This window comes from Marmota flaviventris, chromosome 9, assembly GCF_047511675.1.
Source record: "Marmota flaviventris isolate mMarFla1 chromosome 9, mMarFla1.hap1, whole genome shotgun sequence".
In the NCBI taxonomy this organism is placed as follows: Eukaryota; Metazoa; Chordata; class Mammalia; order Rodentia; family Sciuridae; genus Marmota; species Marmota flaviventris.
The window spans coordinates 57,355,424-57,366,794 of record NC_092506.1 but is presented as its reverse complement, the minus strand read 5'-3'; the positions used below and the strand labels follow the sequence as shown (position 1 = coordinate 57,366,794).

Sequence of the window (11,371 nt, the reverse complement as noted above, 5' to 3'; positions counted from 1 at the left end):
ACCTGGTGGGAGAGGCAGACCAGAGCCTGGGAGGCACCAGAGCCTAGGCGGGGCGATCCCAGGAACTGAGGGCCAGGGGCCAGGGCTGAGGGCGGAGACCAGGCGGGGCAGGGGGTGGGGTAGGCGGGAGTCTGAGCCAGAATCTCGGCATGAGCAGGTGGAGCCTTGGCGGGAACCCGCCTGGCGGAGCAGAGTGAGGCAGAGGGCTCAGCTGGGGCCATGGAGCTGCTTAAGCTAAACCGGAGCGTGCAGGGACCCGGACCCGGGCCGGGGGCTTCACTGTGCCGCCCAGGTGGGCCCCTCCTCAACAGCAGCAGTGCGGGCAACCTCAGCTGCGAGCCCCCTCGCATCCGCGGAGCCGGGACAAGAGGTGGGTGCCTCCCTAAGCCCCCACCACATGCTCCTTTTCACTGCACCCCGTAACACTAATAGAGCCTCCCCCGCGACTTCTACACTGCAGCGACAACCCCCCCCCCCGCCTCGTCCCCCTCATAGAACTAGCTCAGCCCCCAGAGAGCTCCCCCTCACACATTTGGTCCCTACAGCTCTTAAAACCACATCACAGCTTCACATCACCTGGTCAGAACCCTTCACATTCTGGCCCCTGGTCACACCAGAGCTCTTGGTAACCCCCAAACAACAGCACCACACAGCACACATAGTTAAGGGACAAGAACCTCCCCTTGCCAGCCCTTCTAGATCTTTTTCTATCCCCCTTTTACATCCAGCTCACAGAACCACAATAGGAAAGGGCAGGAAGAAAGGAAGGCAAAAAGAAGGAGCTGGTTGAGGGAGGGAGCACGGTGGGAGGTCTGAATGGGAAGTTAGTTGTAATCTGCTGTGTATCCCACCCCAACACCAGCCTTCCCAAATAAGATTTTCAAGTCTGAATTAGACTGGACACTGGGGGATGCCACCTTAGAGCTGCCTGACTGCATTATTTTGCTCATCCTCAAACCCCTCTGCCTCCCAAGTTGGAGTTCTCAAGGCTCTGTGCTTCTCCCAGCTCTGTGCTTGCTTGCCCTCTCCCTTCCTCCCTCCTCTCATAATGTCTCCCAGCCACTTCCAAATCCTCTCTCCACTCTGCCCTTCTTTAAGTCTCACCCTTCTAGACAGGCTGCCCCTTTCATCACCCCTCCCTTTGTGTTACTATCACCTCTTCCCATCCATCCATCTTTAAACTGCTTCCAAACACCCAGTCGTCAGAGTGACTTTTACTCCTCCTGTCAGCTAGCATCTCATTGTCTTGATGAACATCTTAAAATACATTTTCTTCCCTTTCTGAACCCTTCCTGTCCTGACTGTTCTCTGAACACCTTCTATCCTAGTCCCTAGGTTAGGTGCTGTGGACACAGGGATGAACTAGACCCAGTGTACACATTCATCAGTCCATAGTCAAGTGCAGAGAAAGACCAATGGAAAAATCACAGTCAGTAAGGAACAAAAGGGCTGGACTAGGGGACCCAAAGGAGATAGGTTTGAGAACTTCACAGAGGATGATCCCTGGGAGCTGGCATCTTGAAATTAGAGTTCAGTAAAAAGAAAATGAATGGGATTCTTTAAAAAAGGGAGCAATGATAAAGCAGAATAAAGTTTTTCTAAAATCAAGAAGGGAAATAAATTGTAACCCAAGTATTATTTATCACACAAAATAATTCATGCCTTTTTTCCCCACTGGTTACACACTGTCACTTAGATTCTTTCATTCAGCAAATATTTATTGAACCAGAGATTGTGCTAGGCAGCAGGGATATGAGTTGAACAAAACTGGCATAATTCCTACTTCATGGAGCTCAGAATTTTGTGGTGAAGAGAGATAAGTAAATAGAGAATGGCAACCTCAAGTGGAAGAGACAAGGAATACAATGGGGACACACAGGAGGAGCCACTCTGGCCTAGCCTAACCATGGGATTGAAGTTGGCTTCCTGAGGAGGTGCTATGTAAAAATGAAAATGAAAAAGATGAGAGCAAGCCAGCTAAGAAGAGGCAGAAGATGCAAAAAGCATCTCAAGTAGCGGGGTAGGATGTGTTAAAAAGCCCAAAGTTTAAAACCGTGGCACTTCTGTTCAATGTCATATAGTTTCTAAGTGGCTGGATCATGTATCATTAAAGATAAATAATAAACACTCAGGCTGGGGACCAGCCTAGAGAAATTACAGACAGCCTTAGGGGCCTGGCTAAAAAGTGTGGATTTTTATCCTGAGGACATTGGGAGCTACTTAAAGATTCATCAGTAGTGCCAGAATTAGTTGCATAGTGTAAAGAATGGACTGGAGGATGAGGTAAAATGCAAAGGAATACTCTCGAAAGATATTATATTACACATGTCTGTGTGAAAGATGATGCTAGATTAGACTGAGGTCTTGACGGTGGGCATAGAGAGTAGTAGATAGATTTGAGAGTTCCTTCTGGAATGGAATCAACTGAGTAGAAGTGGAGAAGGTAGAAGGAGTCAAGGGATGACATCCAGTTTTCTGGCTTGGACTGTTGAGTCAATGTTGGTACTATGTAATGAGAAAGATATATATCAAAGGAGCAGGTTTGGAATAGGTTATATTATAAACTCAATTTGAAACCCACTGAGTTGAAATGCTGGTGGTACATCCAAGTGGGGTTACCAAATCAACTGTTGAATCCAGGGCTCTGGAACTTACCAACAGAAGATCAATATTTTAAAGCCAGACAGCTGGACTGGTCTTGCACAAGTATAATCCTATAATCTCAGCTACTCAGGAGGCTGAAGCAGGAGGATGATGTGTTTGAAGCCAACCCCAGCAACTAGCAAAACCCTACTTCAAGGTAAAAATGGGCTGGAGATGTAGCTCAGTAGTCAGGCACCCCTGGGTTCAATTCTTAGTAATAAATAAATAAATGTCAGAAAAATGAAAGTCCATGAAGGAGATTCAGACAGAACTGCCATAGAGAGGAGCTATGTCCTTCTAGAAAGCAAGCAAAAAAAAAAAAAAAAAAAAGACAGTTTTAAGCAGGGTGTGATAAGTGAGGCCCAGTGCAGCTAATACAAGTCAGATGAGAACAAAACAGTTAGAAGAGCATCCTTTGGATTCAGTAACAAGAAATCCTTAGGAAGACTTGTAGGTATTAAGGTCTGACTACGTTAAGTTTAAGATTGGGCCAGTGGGAATGGGGTTGGGAAAAATGAAAAAGGTATTTGACAAAAACTTCCAAGAACTTCACGGGAGGGGGAGAAAGAGAAATAATAGGGTAGTACCAGAAATAGGACTGGGTTAAGGAAGAATTATTTGTTAGTTGGTTGGTTTGTTTTGGTATATGCCTGTGTGTATGTATAGTAGTAGTATTAGTAGTGATAGAAATAAGGGCATTTAAAACAATTTATATTTGAGGCAGGATTTTTCTATGTTGCCCAGGCTGGTCTCAAATGATCTGCCCACCTAACTAGCCTCTCACATTGCTAGGACTACAGGTGTATGTCACTTATAGGATATTTAAGATTTTTTGATGGAAGAAGGCCAAGAAAGAATATTGAAGGTTCTGATAAGAAAGAAGAAAGTCTATAGAGCAAGGATCCCTGAAAAATCAAGATATAAAGTGATTCAGAGCACAGAGGCAATAATAGACCTCACTTAAACAGATATTGTTGCTCACACACATTGGAATGTTACCCAGGTAGTCAGATATTACACACATAGACTCATTCAGATATTACCCACACAGATTCAGATGTTATCCAGGCTCACTCCTATGTTACCAATGGAAATTTGCAAATTTTGTTCTGTTTTTTTCTTTTTCTTTTTTTTTTTTTTTTTTTTTTTTTTTTTTGGTATCAGGGATTGAACTCAGGGCGCTTAACCACTGAGTAACATCTCTGGCCCTTTTTCATGTTTTATTTAGAGACATGGTCTCCCTAAGTTGCCCATGGCCTCACTAACTGAGTTGCTGAGGCTGGATTTGAACTTGTGATCCTCCTGCTTCAGCCTCCTGAGCCACTGGGATTATAGAGATGCACCACCATGCCTGGCACCCACTTTATTCTTATACAAACTTGCAGAATTGCGTATCACTTATGTCCACTCAGGTACTACCCACAGACGGATGTTACCCACATTCACTGTTTCCCACAGTCACTTAGATGTTACCCATCCACCAAACTCTACTCACTTTCATTTTATTATTATCCACACACAATTACATATTGCCTATGCTTGTTTTAAGTAACCCTTCTCCAGATATTACCCATAAAGTTACAGTTATTACTCTTATATGCTCAGATATTATCAGAAAAATAAACTAAATATTACCTGTATTTACTCATGAGCTCAATAATTTCACTCAAATAAGATTAATAGCTGGGCATGGTGTCACTTGCGTGTAATTCCAGCAAGTCAGGAGACTAAGTCCTCAGTTTGAGGTCCCCTGGACAACTTAGGGGACCCAGTCTCAAAATACAATTTTTAAAAGAGGTTTGGTATGTAACTCAGTGGTAGAGCTTGCCTAGCATATGCAAGATCTAGGACCTATCCCCAGTCTCTCTCTCTCTCTCTCTCTCTCTCTCTCTCTCTCTCTCTCTCACACACACACACACACACACACAAATACTTAATTGAGTTTAATTTCTCATGTTAACGTGTTAACATTTCCCACATGTTTGGATATTACTTTTTAATCTCTCATCATCATCACTTGGCTATTCCTCCATTAACATACTTATCTATGAATGTAACCTATGCTTCTTGAAGGTGTTATCTACAAAATACAATGTTGTTTACAGAGACTTGGTTATTACCCTTGTTTGTTCAAATATCACAACACTTAATTAGTTATTCCCTGAATTTAAATTAACCCATGCTCAATATGATATTGCCTTACAGATATGCAAATGTTACCTTTCCTCAAATATCACCCAGGGAATTAAGGTTTACTTTCACCCTCCCACATGTTATCTCAAAGACTAAAGTCTTACTCAGTGCTTACTCTATTACCTACATATCCTTGCAAGTATATTCTGCTCCATGGTTCGTATCCACTGATGTCTCCCATTAACCCAACTAATATCCATCGTCATTCAGATGCTTTTCATGCCTACCACAGAGACACTGATATTACACTGATGTCCATGTGCATAGATGATCAGTCCTTCCAGGATAGAGGCATCAGTAGCTTTAGTGTTCTGTGGAGTACTTTCTTAGAAAATCCTGGTTTTTATTTTATGTTACATTGTCTGGAATTTTGTGCTCAGACTTCTCTGCCAACGTCTGGACAAAACAAATGCAAATCTTCCAGACCCCAGAAGAACTGAACTGCCCCAGTCTTCTGAGTGCACTGGTCTGGTTTCTACTTTCCTCTCATTACCAAGAAGCTTATGCCTAAGGATAAACTATGAAGGCATTCATATCTGTTCCCCAGGAGCTGCTACCACCCTTCCTTTCACCCCAAGTTAGCTCTGGGTTCACTGTGGCCACTCATCTACTATGACATGTGCGCACACACACACACCCCTTAATATTTTAGTTTTGTGTATGACTCTTAAAATTAATAGACTATTTTTAGTTTGGAGTTCACAGAAAAATTGAGCAGAAAATAGAAACTTCCTATATACTCTTCCTGCTACTCCCACATACAACAGTCATCGAGTTTATATTATTAACATCTTACGTTAGAGTGGCACATTCATCACAACTGATCAGCCAATACCGATACATACAACTAAGCACTGTATTTCACATTAGACTTCATTTTTGTGTTATACAGTTCTATGTGTTTTAAGAAATGTATAATGATGCATATCTACTGTTATAATATCATACAGAATACTTTCACTGCCTACAAAATCTCTTGTGTTTCACCTAGTCATCCCTCACTTTCCAAACCCTGTCTCTAAGATTACTTTTAATTAGAATTTTTCATGTCCACTATTTGTTCAACAGCAAAGATCTAGAAATACAGCAATGGCTTGGAATAAGATAACAGCTAGATGGGGCTGGGGATGTGGCTCAAGTGGTAGCGCGCTCGCCTGGCATGCGTGCGGCCCGGGTTCGATCCTCAGCACCACATACAAACAAAGATGTTGTGTCCGCCGAGAACTAAAAATAAATATTAAAAAAAAAAAAAAAAAAAAAAAGATAACAGCTAGAAATGCCCAGTAAAATAGCAAAGTGTTGTACAATTTCTGGCCGTTTTTTACTGGGACTTTGGCTTCTAGCTTTCAGGAATCCTCGGACAGATTAGGTTCATAAGGTGAAGCTTTCTGGTCTACTATAATTAGCCAAGCTCAAGGACATAGACATGGGGCACATCAGCTGGATTAAAGAATGAGAAATATGCTTTTCACATTTCAGAGTGCTCTACCAACTTGAGATGTAATAATTGCATTGAGAATTAGTTGAAGAGAGATCTAGAGGAGGATGTAAAGAGGTGATGGAACTAGACAGATTAAGGAGGTAGGCAGGCTAGAGATGGAGAGTCAGTGGACTTGGAAGAGACACAGAGAGTAAAAGAGAGACCACTAGCTCTTTTATGTTTTCTGGGTCCAAGAACTTCTTTGACAAAATCCCCTTTCCAACGGTTCATTGTTTCCTCCTATATAAGTATGCACATGCACGCGCACACACACCCACACACAATTTGTCCATAATCCTTCCTTAGAGGAAAAGTAATGAATCCAAAATCACAGCCTGTCATTGACCCCAAACACCCTCCATCATGTGTCTTCATGTCAAAGGTAGAGAAGGGAGGGCATACTGGAGCACCTAACAGAAGTGAAGGATGGATAAAGAGGAGGAAGACAGGTGCTTTTTTGTCCTGAGAGACAGGTTCATTAACAAGCATGTATTGACTGCCTTCTACATGCCAAGCATTTTGCTGACTGCAAGCAATATCCTAGAAAAAGAGATGAACATTGTCCCTGCCCTCAAGAAGTCCATAGTCAAGTGAGGAAGACAGAAAAGTAAATATTGTAATAGAGTAAGAAATGTCATGATAGAATATAGAGAAAGGGAGAAAGAAGCATTTGAATTGATATTTGGGAGAAGAAGGAGGCAGTATTATGAATGACAGAGCAGTGAAGGAGCCAGAGGAAGACAAGCATTTTAGGGATCCAGAGACGTAGCCTCTATTCTGATTCAGCTCCTTACAACTATGTGTTCCTGAGCAAGTAATGTGACTGCTGAGTTCAGTTTGGAGATTTCTTAAAAATAACACTTACATGATGCCTACAACAACTTCTGAATTGGTTGATGATATTTATAAGAAAATGATTCCATTGGGAGCTCAGAAAAGAGACAGCCAATGTATGCGGCTGGAGAAGAGAGGGCTATCCCCTCTGTAGCTGGGAAGGTCTGTCCCCTGACATCTCTCCCTTCAAGCTCCGGTCTCCCTCATGCTGAGGCCATAGGGATAGGTGATTCCATCTACTTCAGTTCAAATTCAGTTTTGTGTAGGTCTGCATGGCTGTGATATGGAGATCCAAAGATGAATCCACCTCCCAAAAGGCAATGACACAAATGCATAGTGCCATTCTCCTGTCTCCTCTGAGTCACCCAGCAATGTGAGGGATATCTCCTGTGAGCTCCCTTAGCACTTTGTTCGTCCTTCAGCCTCACTCTTCATCATACTACATGGCAATTATCTGTTTAAGTATTTGAGTTTCTGTCTCCACTGTGAACTTTCAGAGGGCAGGGAGTTTGCCATATTCTTCCCTTTGTCCCCAGTACCTGGCACAAAGGAAATCCTCTGCAAATGCTTATTGAGTGAGAACGAATGTATGGAGATGACTGAAATATAAGGCAGAAAGTAGAAAGGGCTCCAATAGATGCATAAAGAGCATGCCTGGGTCAGAAGAAGGGGAGATTAGTACCTGTCCAGAAGGGCCTTATAGAGGAAGTGGCAGTCAATCTGAGACTTGACATGGGGTGAGTAGGCATTAACCAGATACAGAAAATAAGTTTGTGATAGGGGCAGCAGTAGGGGGTTGGTGAAAGACTGAGAAGCCAACTTGAGCAGGGAAGGAGTCACGAGTGCATAAGATGCATTCAAGAAACTGAGTCATCCAGTTTTGCTTCAGTGGGTACAGTGCAAGGAGGAGGTGGGAAGTGGGAGGTTCAGTTTGGAGCATCCTGATGACATGCTAAAGGGTGGCAGACAGTACAGAGTAATGAAGGATCTTTTGTTTTGGAAGGGCTGTTTGTTTTAGAGAATAAGGACTTGATCTGATCTGGCTCAAAAGATAATGGGTGGTCAACAATGTCAAATAATACAGATAGGTCAAATAGTACAGATTAAGAAGGAACCTTTAGATTTGGTAGTTAAAAATATTAGAGATCTTGAGAAGAAGTGATGGGGGACAGAGCCTTGTATAGCAATGGATTGGGTGACTGGGAAGACACAATAAAATCCTTTCAAGAAGTTTGCCTGCAAAAGAAGGGAAGCATTTGGAAACAACCCTTGAGAAGATACAGACTTTCTTAAGGAAGAGTAGAGTTAGGCCAACTTAACTAAGCCTTAAGGGGTTAGAAAGGTAAAGGATTTAAGTTCACCTCTTACTAAGGAGGTGGGGAGAGCATGTTCTTGGGATGTAGGGATCTGGCTGGGTGGTGAGGTTGGGGATAAGTTGGGTTGGGGGCTCTAGCTGAGTGGAGCCAGAACCCCTGACGCTATCTCTCCCTTTTCTGCCCAGAACTGGAGCTGGCCATTAGAGTCACCCTTTATGCAGTGATCTTTCTGATGAGTGTTGGAGGAAATGTGCTCATCATTGTGGTCCTGGGATTGAGCCGCCGCCTGAGAACTGTCACCAATGCCTTCTTGCTCTCACTAGCAGTCAGCGACCTCCTGCTAGCTGTGGCTTGCATGCCCTTCACACTCCTGCCCAATCTTATGGGCACATTCATTTTTGGCACAGTAATCTGCAAGGCGGTTTCATACCTCATGGGTGAGTGAGACAACTACCCTAACCCTTGATCCTCTCCTTGACAAAGGTAGGGGTCTTCTCTAATTGGGGGAGAGGGTGAGGAAATAACACTGGTGAGTGTGTGGTGCAAATTTCCGAGGCCATTCCTTCTTTTTCCCTTGCTTAGGAGTGTCTGTGAGTGTGTCCACGCTAAGCCTTGTGGCCATCGCCCTGGAGCGGTACAGCGCCATCTGCCGACCACTCCAGGCACGTGTGTGGCAAACACGCTCCCATGCAGTTCGTGTGATCTTAGCCACGTGGCTGCTGTCCGGCCTGCTCATGGTACCCTACCCTGTGTACACTGCTGTGCAGCCAGTTGGACCTCGCGTGCTACAATGTGTGCATCGCTGGCCCAGTGCACGGGTGCGCCAGACCTGGTGAGGGTGCCCAAACACTTTCTTAGAATACCTTCATCAGATGCTTATGACCATTCTCCATAACAGTCCTCCAGTTGCTTCAAGAATCGTGCCAATTCCCATTCTGCACCTACCACCCTGGAATTCTAATTTTGGGCCCCTCCCCAGTTATCTTGCCCTTCTCAGCAGCATCCCCAAACCCTACTCCTTCATCAGCTACCTGGCCACAGCCCTAGAGATACCAACCTTGGCTCTTCTGTGATAACAACTGATAGAAACCCATATAATTGGACTGTGTTCTGTTTCTAGGTCGGTGCTGCTGCTCCTGCTCTTGTTCTTCGTCCCAGGTGTGGTTATGGCAGTGGCCTATGGGCTTATCTCCCGCGAGCTTTACTTAGGACTTCGCTTTGATGGAGACAGTGATAATGAGAGCCAAAACCGTGTCCGAAGCCAAGGAGGGCTGCCCGGTGGGGCTGGACCTGGTGAGCAAGATCCTAGAGGGGCGGGACTTTGGAAAGGGTGGGGCCTATAGTAGGTGGGGCTATAAGGTGCCAGGTTAAATGGAGGGCCTGGGCAAGTGGAGATTGGGTTGGAGGTTAGTATGACTCTGCCTTACACTCTGACAGTTTACCCTCTGTGTCCAGGTCCTGTCCACCAGAATGGGCGTTGCCGAAATGAGTCTGGCTTGACTGGTGAAGACAGCGATGGTTGCTACGTGCAACTTCCACGTTCCCGTCCCGCACTAGAGCTGACCACACTGACCGCGCCTACTGCTGGGTCAGGACCTGGCCCCCGGCCCACCCAGGCCAAGCTGCTGGCCAAGAAGCGCGTGGTGCGAATGTTGCTAGTGATCGTTGTGCTTTTTTTTCTGTGTTGGTTGCCTGTGTACAGCGCCAACACATGGCGTGCCTTTGATGGCCCAGGTGCACACCGGGCACTCTCTGGGGCCCCCATCTCTTTCATCCACTTACTAAGCTATGCTTCAGCCTGTGTCAACCCCCTAGTCTACTGCTTCATGCACCGTCGCTTTCGCCAGGCCTGCTTGGACACATGTGCCCGCTGTTGCCCAAGGCCTCCTCGAGCTCGCCCCAAGCCTCTTCCAGACGAAGACCCTCCTACCCCTTCCATAGCTTCCCTGTCCAGGCTGAGCTACACCACCATCAGCACCCTGGGGCCTGGCTGAGGGGTGGCAGTAGTGTGGGCTGAGGCAGAACAAACAAGCCCTTAAGCACAAGATCCCATCCACATGCACAATAAATACAAACCAAAACTGACACCCGACAGCATGGACTAGCCCCTATACACAGGAAAAGGTAAAGGAAGCAGGAAACAAGCTTATACAGAAAAGGAGGCATACTTCTGTTATAGATGGAGCCTATCCCCAGAGATCTGGCACTGACCATGGACAGCATCCCTAGCAGGGAAATATCCCTAGTCAGTGGGAACTTTGACAAGATCTGACCTGCCCTTTGCACACACATACATTAACAGCTCTGATTCTTTAGGGGCTATGGAGCCTGGCACAGGAGTGACTCTGTATGTTCTAGGCTGTCCCCAGTTTGACCTCACAAACCTTTCCTCAACTAGCACTGAAAATACCAACAGGCCTAATCTCACATCTCCCTGATCAATAGGCTGTTTAGCACTGAAAACTACTTCATCTCTTTCCAGTTAAGAACTGTGGACCTGCCTTCTCCTCCTTCACCAGACTTCTTTTTAAAAAATAATAATAAACTTGGCTTCCTCCTAGACTTCCTTTCTGGACTTTTTCAGAGGCAGGTGAGGAGGTGTGGGATTTTGTGAAGTCCTCCCTGTCAAATCCCTTCCATAGCTTCCCAGTCCTTTGCACCCCCCTGTGCCCAAAAGTCCTTGATTTGAGGCTAGATGGGACAGGGTTTACTCTCTTTGAGTGTCACAGTAGCTGGGAGTAGATGTAGGAGGCAGGATATCCATGACGTGTCATGATTCCATTGTTAAGGTACTATAAGCATGGATGCTTATTAAAATTCTGATGAAAAGATAAAAGAGGAAGGATTGCATAATAAGACTCAGCATATTCAAGGAGTGTCTGAAACACCAGGGATCAGACCATGA

At 45.0% G+C, this 11,371-nt stretch overlaps 1 protein-coding gene across 2 annotated transcripts; it reads left to right on the top strand.

Moving 5' to 3' along the window:
• The first annotated feature begins 219 nt into the window (after positions 1–219).
• On the top strand, positions 220–11,016 carry Cckbr (cholecystokinin B receptor). 2 transcript variants are annotated; one of them, XM_027919966.2, is made up of 5 exons: positions 220–370; positions 8,652–8,903; positions 9,049–9,298; positions 9,587–9,744; positions 9,922–11,016. In XM_027919966.2, the coding sequence occupies exons 1-5, from the start codon at positions 220–222 to the stop codon at positions 10,458–10,460; spliced, it is 1,350 nt and encodes a 449-aa protein (XP_027775767.1). In that variant the 3' UTR covers positions 10,461–11,016. The 2 variants fall into 2 exon arrangements, with proteins under 2 accessions (XP_027775767.1, XP_027775768.1); XM_027919967.2 differs by lacking the exon at positions 8,652–8,903.
• Positions 11,017–11,371: the final 355 nt, after the last annotated feature.

Bases quoted from the DNA above. Each gene is read 5' to 3' on its own strand.
- Cckbr (XM_027919966.2), top strand. From the start codon at position 220: ATGGAGCTGCTTAAGCTAAACCGGAGCGTGCAGGGACCCGGACCCGGG. The intron at 371-8,651 runs GTGGGTGCCTCC...TTTTCTGCCCAG, and splicing joins CCGCGGAGCCGGGACAAGAG to AACTGGAGCTGGCCATTAGA. The intron at 9,299-9,586 runs GTGAGGGTGCCC...TTCTGTTTCTAG, and splicing joins GCACGGGTGCGCCAGACCTG to GTCGGTGCTGCTGCTCCTGC.